The sequence below is a fragment of the Saccostrea cucullata genome, unplaced genomic scaffold (assembly GCF_032062105.1).
Source record: "Saccostrea cucullata isolate Sc308-1 unplaced genomic scaffold, CSIRO_AGI_Scuc_v1 ctg89, whole genome shotgun sequence".
Lineage (NCBI taxonomy): Eukaryota > Metazoa > Mollusca > Bivalvia > Ostreida > Ostreidae > Saccostrea > Saccostrea cuccullata.
The window spans coordinates 332382-343858 of NW_026931171.1; the positions used below are offsets into that span (position 1 = coordinate 332382).

Consider the following 11477-nt stretch of genomic DNA (forward strand, 5'->3'; position numbering starts at 1 on the left):
GGGAACTTTTACCAAGTACGAGGTTTTAGATTTATAAGTTGTGATTTTTTTTTTACAATAATTCATATCTGTGTAGCTGTTTCTTTAAAAATTCTTCAAATAAATTATTTCAATAATTATTTTGTACAGTAGTTACTGTCGTCGATATCACTGTAGAATAGTATTTAAATTAATTGATGCAAAAGAAAATGCACTAGGTATAGTTTATGTACAACAATTTGTTTGTCATAATTTCCTAACCTGAGTTTGTTTAAAGTATCTACTCACCTGATTATGAATATCCATTGCTTCAAAGCACACGCTTTTGCTTCTGATGTAAACAATATTCTGACATTTGTTGCTAATAGTCTAAGGAATAATGACGTCATAATTGTCATTGTGACGTTGCAGTTGTCTGTGACGTTTGGGCTTAAAAGTATTTCATTTTGCTAACCTTTCAAATTATTATTATAAGTCAGGCTTCGTCCGTTATGTAAAGTATACCAAGTTTCCAACTATCGTATTATACTAACTATATGCAACTTGATTCCTTAAAATTAAAAATATCAGTCATAAACTCGGGCACGATATACTTATCATTATTCCTTAAAATTAAAAAATATCAGTCATAAATCGGGCGATATACTTATCATTATAAATCGGGCTCGAAGTTAAAAAAAAATAAAAGGTCTTTCGTGTACACCCCTGTGCTGTGTATAGATAATTTGTAGTTCTACTATTTTCATGACTTCAAAATGATACACAGTTTATTTATTATCAACGGTAGTGGGTGAGTACACTAGATAACATTACCATGATTTTTAATTCTCGTCCCACTGATGAGATTTATGTCTTTTAATGAAAATGCAGGGGTTGGCATCTTTGATTTCAAAAATTTGCTTGGGGAAACCTGGTAGTACGATTACCCCCTCCCCCAACATAAGCAGAAGAGGGAACCCCCTCCAGCATCTACCCCTCTTATTGCCGTGTGACACAGTCAGCTGTCAAAAGCTGCTGGATACCTAGTTTAAGAACGGGGCAAGTAAGAATTCAAAGTTGCTTTCCTAACAGGTTATTTTGTGTTCAAAGTCAGTGTCTGCACTTGCAATACTTGTTTCAGATGCTGAATTTTATTCGACATGCTCATTTTCCACTGAGTGACTGGATTACAGAAATGTAAATGCAATATCAATAATCATGGATGATGCATATAATATGTATAATAATACTTTATGTAAACTGGGCTTGGATGCTGAAACTTATCAGATGTTTGATTAAAAAAGATTTTTGTGCAACCCAGTTATTCCCAATTAACCACTGTTAACTTAAAAAACTTACCCAGACTAAACTTGCTTAAATGTTGCACCTATAGGGATGCAAACTACCAGAATGTTTGTAAGCGTTGTTTTTCCCTTTATTGCTATGTAAAGCCTACTAAAGGGTTAGAGATCAATTGTAATAGGCTTTAGACTGAGATTTATGAACAAACACTCTGTGGACCGTACAGCAATTAAATTATAATTTTTATTCCAATTTTTTGTCAATTGGAAGTGGTCGGCAGTTGGTTCCTAGGGAAAACACTGTTTGTTTAATGTAAAACTTAGTTTATCTTGAAGATACACGCAAAATTTGATGAGGCCAGCTATGTACTCTATTTAGGATTGTCCCTAGAACATGGAGGCTGGAGAATTTATCCATCTTTATTGATGTAATCCTCCAGTTACTCTGATATTCCCACTCAACCACCTTTCAGGGGAAGAACCCCAAACCCCCTATAGCTTTTTCAAATCCCCTGTTATTTCAGTTTCTAAGGGGCAATCCTGTTCAATTGCTTATGTTTTACTTATATGAACATACATTTAAATGTTAATTTCATGACTTCTTTATGAAAAGACTTTATTTGTATCATCTATCCTTAAAATTAAAAATTCTTCAAAAATGTTGCATTGTAAGACCTAAACAGAAATGAAATTCATTGATACATAAAAGATAGAATGCCACAGGATAAAGGATAAAAATAATATTTGAAGAGTTATCGATAAATCTGAATGATCTGAAATTTTTACAGAGATGTGTTTATGGAGAAGCACTGGAAGAGTGTTGTACACAAATCAATATGTGACTACTTTTTTGAAGAACAAGGAAAGGTATGCAACACATTAATTTCAATGATCCATTTTACATTTATTTTCAATCAGCTTAAATTCAAAATCAATTCAAAAATAAAGTATACATGAACTGAAAATATTTAATGCCTTTTTGATTTCAATATAAAGGCAGGGAATCCAGAAGATGTACCTCCAGTCATTGCCACCCCTCATCACTACCTCCTTAACATCTACAGGAACCAGCTGTATTTTGTGGCAGTAGTCACCACAGAAGGTGGGTATACCTCAGGCCATTGGTCCCTAAAACAATATATTCTATTTGAAGTCACTGAAGAAAATGGTTACTTCATAGCCATTAGTGACTACAGAGCTGGATGTTGCAAAATAAGATTACCTCTGAGTGTGGTACTTCATAACCATATCATAATCACATCAATGGTCTATGAATTTTGTAGATCTCTTTGATGTATACATGTGGTACCTTATATTGGGTATAAGTAAATAAGGTGGCTAACACATATTAGTGTTAAATCTGAAGCAAACTAGCATGGCGCGGCGCCATGCCCCTTTTTCTCGGCGCCATGCCCTTTTTTCAAGCGCCATGCCCTTATTTCCAAACCCAAAATTAATAAATATGGCCATTTTTTGGCAATATTCCTTTGCTGTTCTGTTTATTCAGTGCATGCTGATAATCCCTTTGTGTATACAACGACACGAAATCACTTCACGCCTGAACAAAACGCTCACAGCCACCTGGCTAATTAACATGCCCCAGGCTGTCAGGGTAGAGGATTTAACTTCAGAAACTATCATTTGATTGCATTGATTACGCAAGAATTAGCCAAAGACCAAAGTAAATTAATTTGTAAATTATTAACTAATTAAAATGAGGATCGTTTTTTTAAACCGAAAGTAGAATAAAACACATTGTTGAACTTGAAGAGAAAACGGATATTTTACCTGAATAAAATACTTACAGTGTACAAAAAAATTAATTTAATGTGATAAAAAGGCTTAAAAACAACAAAGATAGTTTCTTTGATTAGATTTGACAATCTGAGGGTCAATATTTTTAATTAAAGCCAGATTTTTTTTAAAGCCAATTATACTTGGCATTCATTTTTTTCGGAGTAAGATTATAATTTTCACTGGATCATCTTGGTAGAATTATTTCAAAGTAAAGAGAATGGTCTCTTCATTTTTTTTCAAAATGCCCCCCCCCTTCCCTGAAAAAAAAGTTTTTTTTCATTTAAAGTCTAAATTGACTGTACTAGTACACAAATACTGTACTAGTACACAAATAACACAGTCCAAGCAGGTAAAAAAAAAATCCTTCCTAAACTTTAATAATTTTTGCACATATTTCTGATAGATTAATACAATTCCTTTCTCAAGTGTAACCTTCCTTCTTTTTTAATTAATCAAAGAAATTGGATGTAAATGCCTTTTTTATATTCTTTTTGTTTCAATAATTGTCATGTCAACCCAGGTGTGCTTCATGTGTTGGTATTTAAAAAAAATGAATGAAAACAGATATGTGGATATCTTTAAATTACTTTATTAAAAAAAGATTATATGAAAGGATATTAAAAGTTATTATAATAAACACGTAAAAGTATGTAAAAATTAATAAACGTTTAATATAATTTTAAACACATTAACATTTGTTTTAAAAGTGCCCCCATGGAATCCTGTCGCGACGCAAAGTGCCCTTTTGATTCCTTGACTACCATGCCCTTTTTAGGGTCTAGATTTAACACTACATATAATAGTGAACTTGGAAGGTTGGTATTTTCATGCTTCTTATCACATGGGTATTTATAGCAATAGTCACTGCAGAGGGTAGGCATCTCATGATCTTATTCACTTTTAATAGTAGAAAGTATGCATCTTTTAGCAATGGCAGCTTTGAAGAGAACACTTTATCAACTTCAAAATTAATGGACATCTCATAATACTACCTACCAAAATGTAATACAGTAAAACAGTAGTTACATGTACAAATTTACATGATGGTCGATGGAATATGTGACTGCATGGACTCAGCAATTATTAAAATGAATAAATGAGATATGTTTTTCTATGCAAACATTCTTTCCTAGAGCATGAAGAGAGCTACATTTCTGCAGTTTTCCATTCATTTTTGTTTGATTTCAGTACCACCACTGTTTGTCATCGAGTTTCTTCACAGGATTTTTGACACATTTGAGGACTACTTTACAGAATGTTCAGAGACTACACTGAAGGAACACTTTGTTATTGTGTATGAGGTAAATAACTCATCCTTCCTTATAAAATGTTTGTGGGTTTCTACCATATGCTGATTAGACCTCACATTTAAGCATTACTTAATAGACACTTGGCATCTAAAGGAATGTCTCTTTTTACAAATGCTGACAGTCTGTAACCACATGTTATTGATGACATGGCAAGTAACTTCCACTCCCTCTGAGGAACATGCTTATTTTTTCCCCTTAATACCACTGATCCGTCTTCTTATGGATGTACTGATAGGTGGCAAAAGCAACAACCATTTATTGAATCACTCCCTCTTTCTCTCTCTCATACAATACACATAAATCTGAATGAACTTTCCAGTATTAAAGAACAAGTGAAATACTATTTATGTTTTAACAGTTACTGGATGAGATGTTGGACAATGGTTTCCCGCTGGCAGTGGAGTCTAATATCCTGAAGGAACTGATCCGACCTCCTAACTTCCTACGGACCATCACAGACACTGTCACAGGAAAATCTACAGGGTAATACAAAATTAACTACAGAGTATAGATAAGCTTAGTGCACAGATCATTCAGAATTTATCCCAGTAAATGCTATACCTATTATTTTCAAATTTAAAAATGAAACAAGGGTGACCTTATCAAGTGTTAGATTAAGAGGACTTCTTAATTAGATCACCTGCATAATGGTTTGCTTCTTTTCCATTTGAAAAAGAGCTAATTTTATAATATACAGTATTTCATAATACATAATTCACCTTAGCTAGAGGCTCAAGTGAGCTTTTCAGATCAATGCTTCTTCAGCATTTGTCTTTAAATCTGCTATGTTCAAAGCTCAAAGCATAGTCTAAGGGACTAGCTTGTGGCCGTTTTTACAAAGATTTTAAAATGTATGTTGTAAATTCAAATTCTTGGAAGTAATGGACTTAAAAATGCAGATGATTTCAACATTTATCTACATTTATATTGCACATTTTTATTTGTCAGAAAGAGACACTGAAACACTGGCTTTAATAAAAAAAATGTCCCCATGGACGGCCTCTCTCTCTTGCTCTTTTCTGTATTTGAATAATTGTTTCAACAAGTCATAATTACATACAGGTATATATATTTGTATACATTTGATCTTGACAGGGTCAGTGCTAACTCTGCCCACTGGTCAGTTGTCCATTTGTACCCTGGAGAATAACAGGTGTCAAATACATAATTCACACAAACAATGAAGCCTATTTTGATGTGATTGAGGAAATCGATGCAATCATTGATAAACAAGGAAACACAGTCATTGCAGAGGTGAAACACAGGCTTTAATATGTCCCCATGGAGCTCTTTTCTGTATTTGAATAATGACAACTACATACGAGTATATATATTACTTGTGAGGTGTCTGCATTTATTTAGATAAACACCCAGTCATACACAAAAATGGTAGGATGGTGCAGGAAATTGATGATATTCAAGGAAAAACATTGTGTATAGCATAACAACAGAGTTTTATTCTTTGAATTGGTAAAGATATATACCTAGTCATTCATATATGGTAGAGTGGTAAATGTATGTGATATTTGAACATTGTGAAATTGTCAACATTTGATATGAAATATATATATAATATTGTCAACATTTTTAAAATCATAAAAAATGATATCCTTTTAGTGTTAAGACAACATAATCTGCATATATTTACAGATAGACTGTTTGATTAAGTTAAGTGGGATGCCAGATTTGACCTTGTCCTTTGTGAACCCCCGACTTCTAGATGACATCAGCTTTCATCCTTGTGTTCGGTATAAAAGATGGGAGGTATGGTGAAAATTTATGTCACAATGAATTTTTCTAGGAATTTTTTATATTCTATAGTAATTATAATTTTTAAACATAGAAATACTTCAGTTTATTTCCAATTTGTGATTTTCAGAGTGAAAAAGTTTTGTCATTTGTTCCCCCTGATGGCAATGTTAGATTAATATCATATCACATAGGATCAAATAAGTAAGTATGATACTATCTAAGAAAAATGCTATAGATTGAACAATGAAATGCAGGTTATGAAGTTTGGCTGATGACCCACAACATATTATTACATCTCATTGCTTTATTCTGACTTTTCTGACAGTATGGTTGGTGTACCCTTGTATATAAGACATAACATTCAGTACAGGGAAGGGAGTGGAGGGAGGTTTGAAGTCACAATTGGACCAAAACAAACCATGGGAAAAGTGGTAAGACAAACTTAACTGCTCGACATAACACACACACTCCTTCCCCAATCTAATGGAATGAAATCACCGCCATTGTGTATGTGATGTACAGGTGTAAATTGATTTTTAATAACAACCTTAAACTACATTGATTGAACCCAATAATAATATTAAAATGGCTAATTCCAAAGGCATCATACTTTTTCTTTGTCTACATACATATCTTACATACCGGTACATGTACATGTCTTTGTCTTGAGGAATGCAGCAGTCAAAAGTCAATGGACTGTAACTGCTTTGTAATATCACTTCTAAAAAAGCATTGTTGGTAAAATGATCAGGTAATAATGAAAAGTAAATATACCTGTGTGTACTTTAACATTTGTATTACTTTGGTTGTAGGTAGAAAACATATCAATGGAGGTACCTTTCCCTAAGTCAGTCCTAAATCTCACCCTGACACCCTCTCAAGGGAAGTACACCTTTGATCCTGTAGGTAAAATGCTTACCTGGGATGTAGGTAGAATGGACCCAACCAAACTCCCAAGTATAAAAGGCAATGTAAGTAACCTTCAAATTCCAATCTCTGACCAGAGTTATTTTTCCTTGTCATTTGTAAACACATCTTCGAAAAGGTATACCACTTTTACAAGTGGCACTTTGATTACAAGGGTAATTTGTGACAATTTTTTATGTGACATAAACATTCTTAATTATTACAGATAAGTTTGCAGAGTGGTCATCCCATACCAGAGTCAAACCCTACAATAAATGTAAGCCTCCTATTTCCATAATATGTGTAAAATTGTAAATGGTGCCTTTTTAAATGAACGTACATGTTCCTCATTTTGCATTATGTTGAGCAATGATCTTTTTAAACACATGTAATTATGTATTTTGCTTGGTTCTGGCCTAATGTCTCCTTATTGCTGCAGATAAATTTCACCATTAGTCAGATGGCTATATCTGGGATCAAGGTCAACAGGCTGGACATGTATGGAGAGGTAGGTCAAGCTGTGGAATCTATAAATACTCACTTCTTAAAATATTTCACTTTGCATTTTCTTTTAATACATTTGTTTATTACACATACTCCTTGATAACAAAAAAGCTTGGGGACCTTTTCTGTCTGTCTTGTTTATACTTAAACTTTGTATAAATGAAGAAAAAGTGGAAGCTTTTCTTTACAAAAAATCACTTACTACATGTACTTGAGGTTTTGTTTTCTTAATACCCTTTTCTATTTATGCAAGATACTAGCAGGAAAAGTGTATATTAAGATTTTTAATAGTGAACCATAAGATTGGAAATTCATAGTTTTTCCAAAGTAATTTGTGCCATTACCTTTATCCAAGGTCATTTGAACAAGTTCGGGATCATTTATAATTCATGTCCTGGACATATCTTGTAAGAGAAACTCTACTTATAACATGAGGATAAGTCATGATCTTTATCCAAGGTCATTTTGCCAAAGTCAAGGTCACTTACAGAAAAGTTTATCATGTATGCCTGATCCTATAACTTTGTTAAAGAAACATTGGAAGCTCATAGAGAGAAAATGATTGCTTGTTACTTTAAGGTGTGATGTGACTTTGACTTGAATTTGTTTGTGCTATGACCTTGACTTGAGAAAGTTCAGGGTCAGTAACCAAAAAGGGTTAACATTTTATCTGGCTTAAAGCTTTCAATGAGAGAAAGTTTGATTTCAGAAAATAAATTACAACAGAGTTAATTTTTTTTAAAGTTTACTATCAGTATCTTTAGTTTAGATTGTAGTACATGTATACTTAGATTAGGGTTTGCTTGTTTTAATTTTAAAATCACTAAATTAATTTTATTGAATACATGTATAACCAAATTATGACTGCAATGTGTATACTAGTACATGTAATAGTATGTGGCGGTCAGCCGGATTCGATCGCCGGTGGCCAGATAGCTCAGTTGGTAGAGCACCTGACCATAGTTTCAGGGGGCCCGGGTTCGAATCCCGGTCTGGTCCGCTGCATTTTCTCCTCTCCCGTTACATTTGGTGCTGTGCCATGTCCTGGAATTGACAGGTGAAAGACCTGCTAGGGATGAGCCTGGGTTGGGGTCTTTTGAGGACCAAAGACCTTTAAGGAGGGAAGAATGTGGTGGTCAGCCGGGCTTGATCACTGGTGGCCAGATAGCTCAGTTGGTAGAGCACCTGACCGGAGTTTCAGGGGGCCCGGGTTGGAATCCCGGTCTGGTCCTCAGCATTTTCTCCTCTCCCGTTACAAGTAATTATGTTTTCTTGTTTACCTTTAATTTGTAATTATACATAGGGGTTATTCTATCATATTCTCATTTTCAATATTTGTAGAAATACAAACCATTTAAAGGAGTCAAATACATCACACGAGCTGGAAAGTTTCAGTTCAGGACATAGCCATGACATATGTCGGTGATAGGACTTGGGAGAACAAATTTTTAATTGAAGGAAGTGACAAAAAGGAGTCGATGATATGATTATTTATACTGGTACTCACCTGCTGTTGTGCAATTTATGTTCACACCATAATAATAATTTCATCAGGAAAAATTCAGCAATGGATATAATACATGTATTGGATTACAGAAATGAATTCTTGTGCATTAGTCTTTTTAGCTCACCAGAGTTGAAAGCTCAAGTGAGCTTTTTATTATTATCATAATTGTTGTTTATATATATTTAAATTGACATTTATAATACACTGTATATGGAAGATTACCAAAGTTTATGTTCAAAATATGGCTAACTGAATTATGAATTGTTATTGCATAGAAGATAAAAGGAGCAAGTGCTAAATTTTAGACATTAAAATAATCTTATATTTATCAATTTGACTTAATTATTTTACATTGATTGTCTATTAAGGTGTAATATACTGTAAATGTATTTTATTTGGCTGAAATTAAATTTTCAACAAGTTAGCATAGATTTGATGGTTTTAATAGCAATTGCTTTTTTATCCCCTCACAACAGAGTTGGAGGAGATAAAATAATAACACAACTTTCTGCAACAGCCAAATACATGTATAATATGTTACAGTATGTTTACATGTGCACATTTATTAGTATTTCTTATTGACAACATTTTTATCGATTTTGTCATGAAAAGTAATGTTGGAAAAAAAAAACTTTGATACTTGGGAAACCTTTCATAAATATGTACCCGGTACATCTTCAATCTATGGATCAAGTTCTACAATTTACAGTGTATATTGAATTTATTTTATTTTATTTGGCAAAGATTTTGGCACATAGAAATACATGTATTAGAACTAAAAATTGCAAATGTACAGTTGGTTTGTAATCAGTTTCTATTATACCTTTTCACATACATGTACAATTCTTCACAAACTGAATATTGACAGGAAAATGATCAAATTGATTCACATTTACAATGTAGGTCAACTTGACGTTTCATACTTGCTTACAACAGTGATTTCACTAGCAATAATATGTGAATGCTATACTTCATTGCCCCCAAACATTTACCATGATTTCACTGATGAAAAATATTATGATATGTTAACTTTTAAATTGAATGATGTTATTTTGAGAGGCAATATGACTTAAAATTAAATGAGATTCAGAATCCCCTTTCCTCCCAATCTCCCATCCATCCAGTTTATATCACAGCCTCACAATTTGTATCATGTAATCAGTGTAACTAAAATCAGAAATCTGGCACCCAGCCACATCCTGTACAGAGTTTATTGTTGCTATGGTGATTGTCCTGTTGCCGTGGACACACTTCCTGTTGGTGTAGGACTTGAGAAGGTAAATTGGTGTGGGTGGCATCACAGAAGGGTGGGTCCTTGGTGTACTTACAGGCACAGATCTGAAAAAGTCTCTGCTCTTTAGACACTGTCCACTTCAGTGGCTTTATCCCTGTGCCTTTGTGAGATCCTAAATAAAGAAAATGCTTGATTCTATCTAGGAGTATCACACATTATTTGTACTTGTTAAAATGATACAGTGTATAATACAGTGAGCTTCATAAATATTCAGTGTAACAGGGAAAGAGTAAATGTGTGGATGGACCAGGAATCAAACATGGGACCCCTGCATCACCACTCGGCACACCTCAGCTGATTCATACTTGAAGGCCACAGAAACAGCCAAGGTTTGCCGAATGCTACATCACTAGTCAGTTGTTCTACCAACTGAGCTACCCAGACTGATCTCCACAGCCCAAACCATTACAGCACCAAAAATAATTACCATCACACCATGGCTGATTTTTACTCAGTCCACAAGCACACCAAAGTTTGACATCGCCTTTCTTGACGCCCGAGACTGTGCAAGGACCATACTGAAAATTGGAACAAAGAAGAAAAACTGATATATTCAATGATTCAAGATGTCAAGGGCCAAAATAAATATAGAAGAAAAGTGGGTGGGGCTTAGCAAAATAAAGTTTAACTGTATTTAACTTTGATAAATGATCGTAGCAAACTCAAACATGTATAGAACATTTACATAGTAGCAGGGACAATGCCGCTGAATGGTCACATAATTTTTTACATTTTTAGCTTTATTATAAGGAGAGCAAATAGATTTTATTGACCTAATTTGCATGAAACATAAAGAAGGCCCATGCAGATGAATTAATTCAATTTGAAAATTTCTTTTTAAATTAAAAAATCAGTATTTTCATTTTTTTTTTCAATTGCCTTCACATTAAAATAAAAGAACACACGTTCATTAAGAGGACCTTAATATGGACCACATTTATTTCATGTGGGTCAAAAAGACCCCCTGTGAAAGATGAACAGGTGCGAACAGTCTCCGACCTCTTAACTGTTTGACACTTTAGTTAACGTCTCAGCCAATATTTGATCTACACACATAGCATTGATCATATAAGTCAAATTACCATTGCAACAGCGGGCAAGTGTCTATTGTCAGTTTCCGCACCTGTCTTGTTTGTCATTTGCAATTC

The 11477-nt window shown here is 33.8% G+C and overlaps 1 protein-coding gene, 1 non-coding gene and 1 pseudogene across 2 annotated transcripts; 2 read left to right on the top strand and 1 right to left on the bottom strand.

The window, feature by feature from the left end:
• Window positions 1-689: 689 nt before the first annotated feature.
• On the top strand, window positions 690-9367 carry LOC134231655 (AP-3 complex subunit mu-2-like; annotated as a pseudogene).
• Window positions 8455-8527, top strand: Trnay-aua (transfer RNA tyrosine (anticodon AUA)). Its single transcript has one exon. It is a non-coding gene; the product is annotated as a tRNA-Tyr (tRNA).
• A 379-nt stretch (window positions 9368-9746) lies between the features above and the next one.
• On the bottom strand, window positions 9747-11468 carry LOC134231641 (CDGSH iron-sulfur domain-containing protein 3, mitochondrial-like). The gene is made up of 3 exons (XM_062713623.1): window positions 11412-11468; window positions 10757-10847; window positions 9747-10441 (listed from the first exon to the last, which is right to left on the bottom strand). Exons 1-3 carry the CDS (start codon window positions 11466-11468, stop codon window positions 10209-10211), a joined length of 381 nt encoding a protein of 126 aa, XP_062569607.1. The 3' UTR covers window positions 9747-10208.
• Window positions 11469-11477: the final 9 nt, after the last annotated feature.

What these genes read in the sequence shown, in the direction of transcription:
- LOC134231641 (XM_062713623.1), bottom strand. Translation starts at nt 11,468, where the DNA reads ATGACAAACAAGACAGGTGCGGAAACTGACAATAGACACTTGCCCGCT. An exon ending in ACTTGCCCGCTGTTGCAATG is followed by an intron (nt 10,848 to 11,411) that starts GTAATTTGACTT and finishes TCCAATTTTCAG; the next exon opens with TATGGTCCTTGCACAGTCTC. An exon ending in AAATCAGCCATGGTGTGATG is followed by an intron (nt 10,442 to 10,756) that starts GTAATTATTTTT and finishes TTCTTTATTTAG; the next exon opens with GATCTCACAAAGGCACAGGG.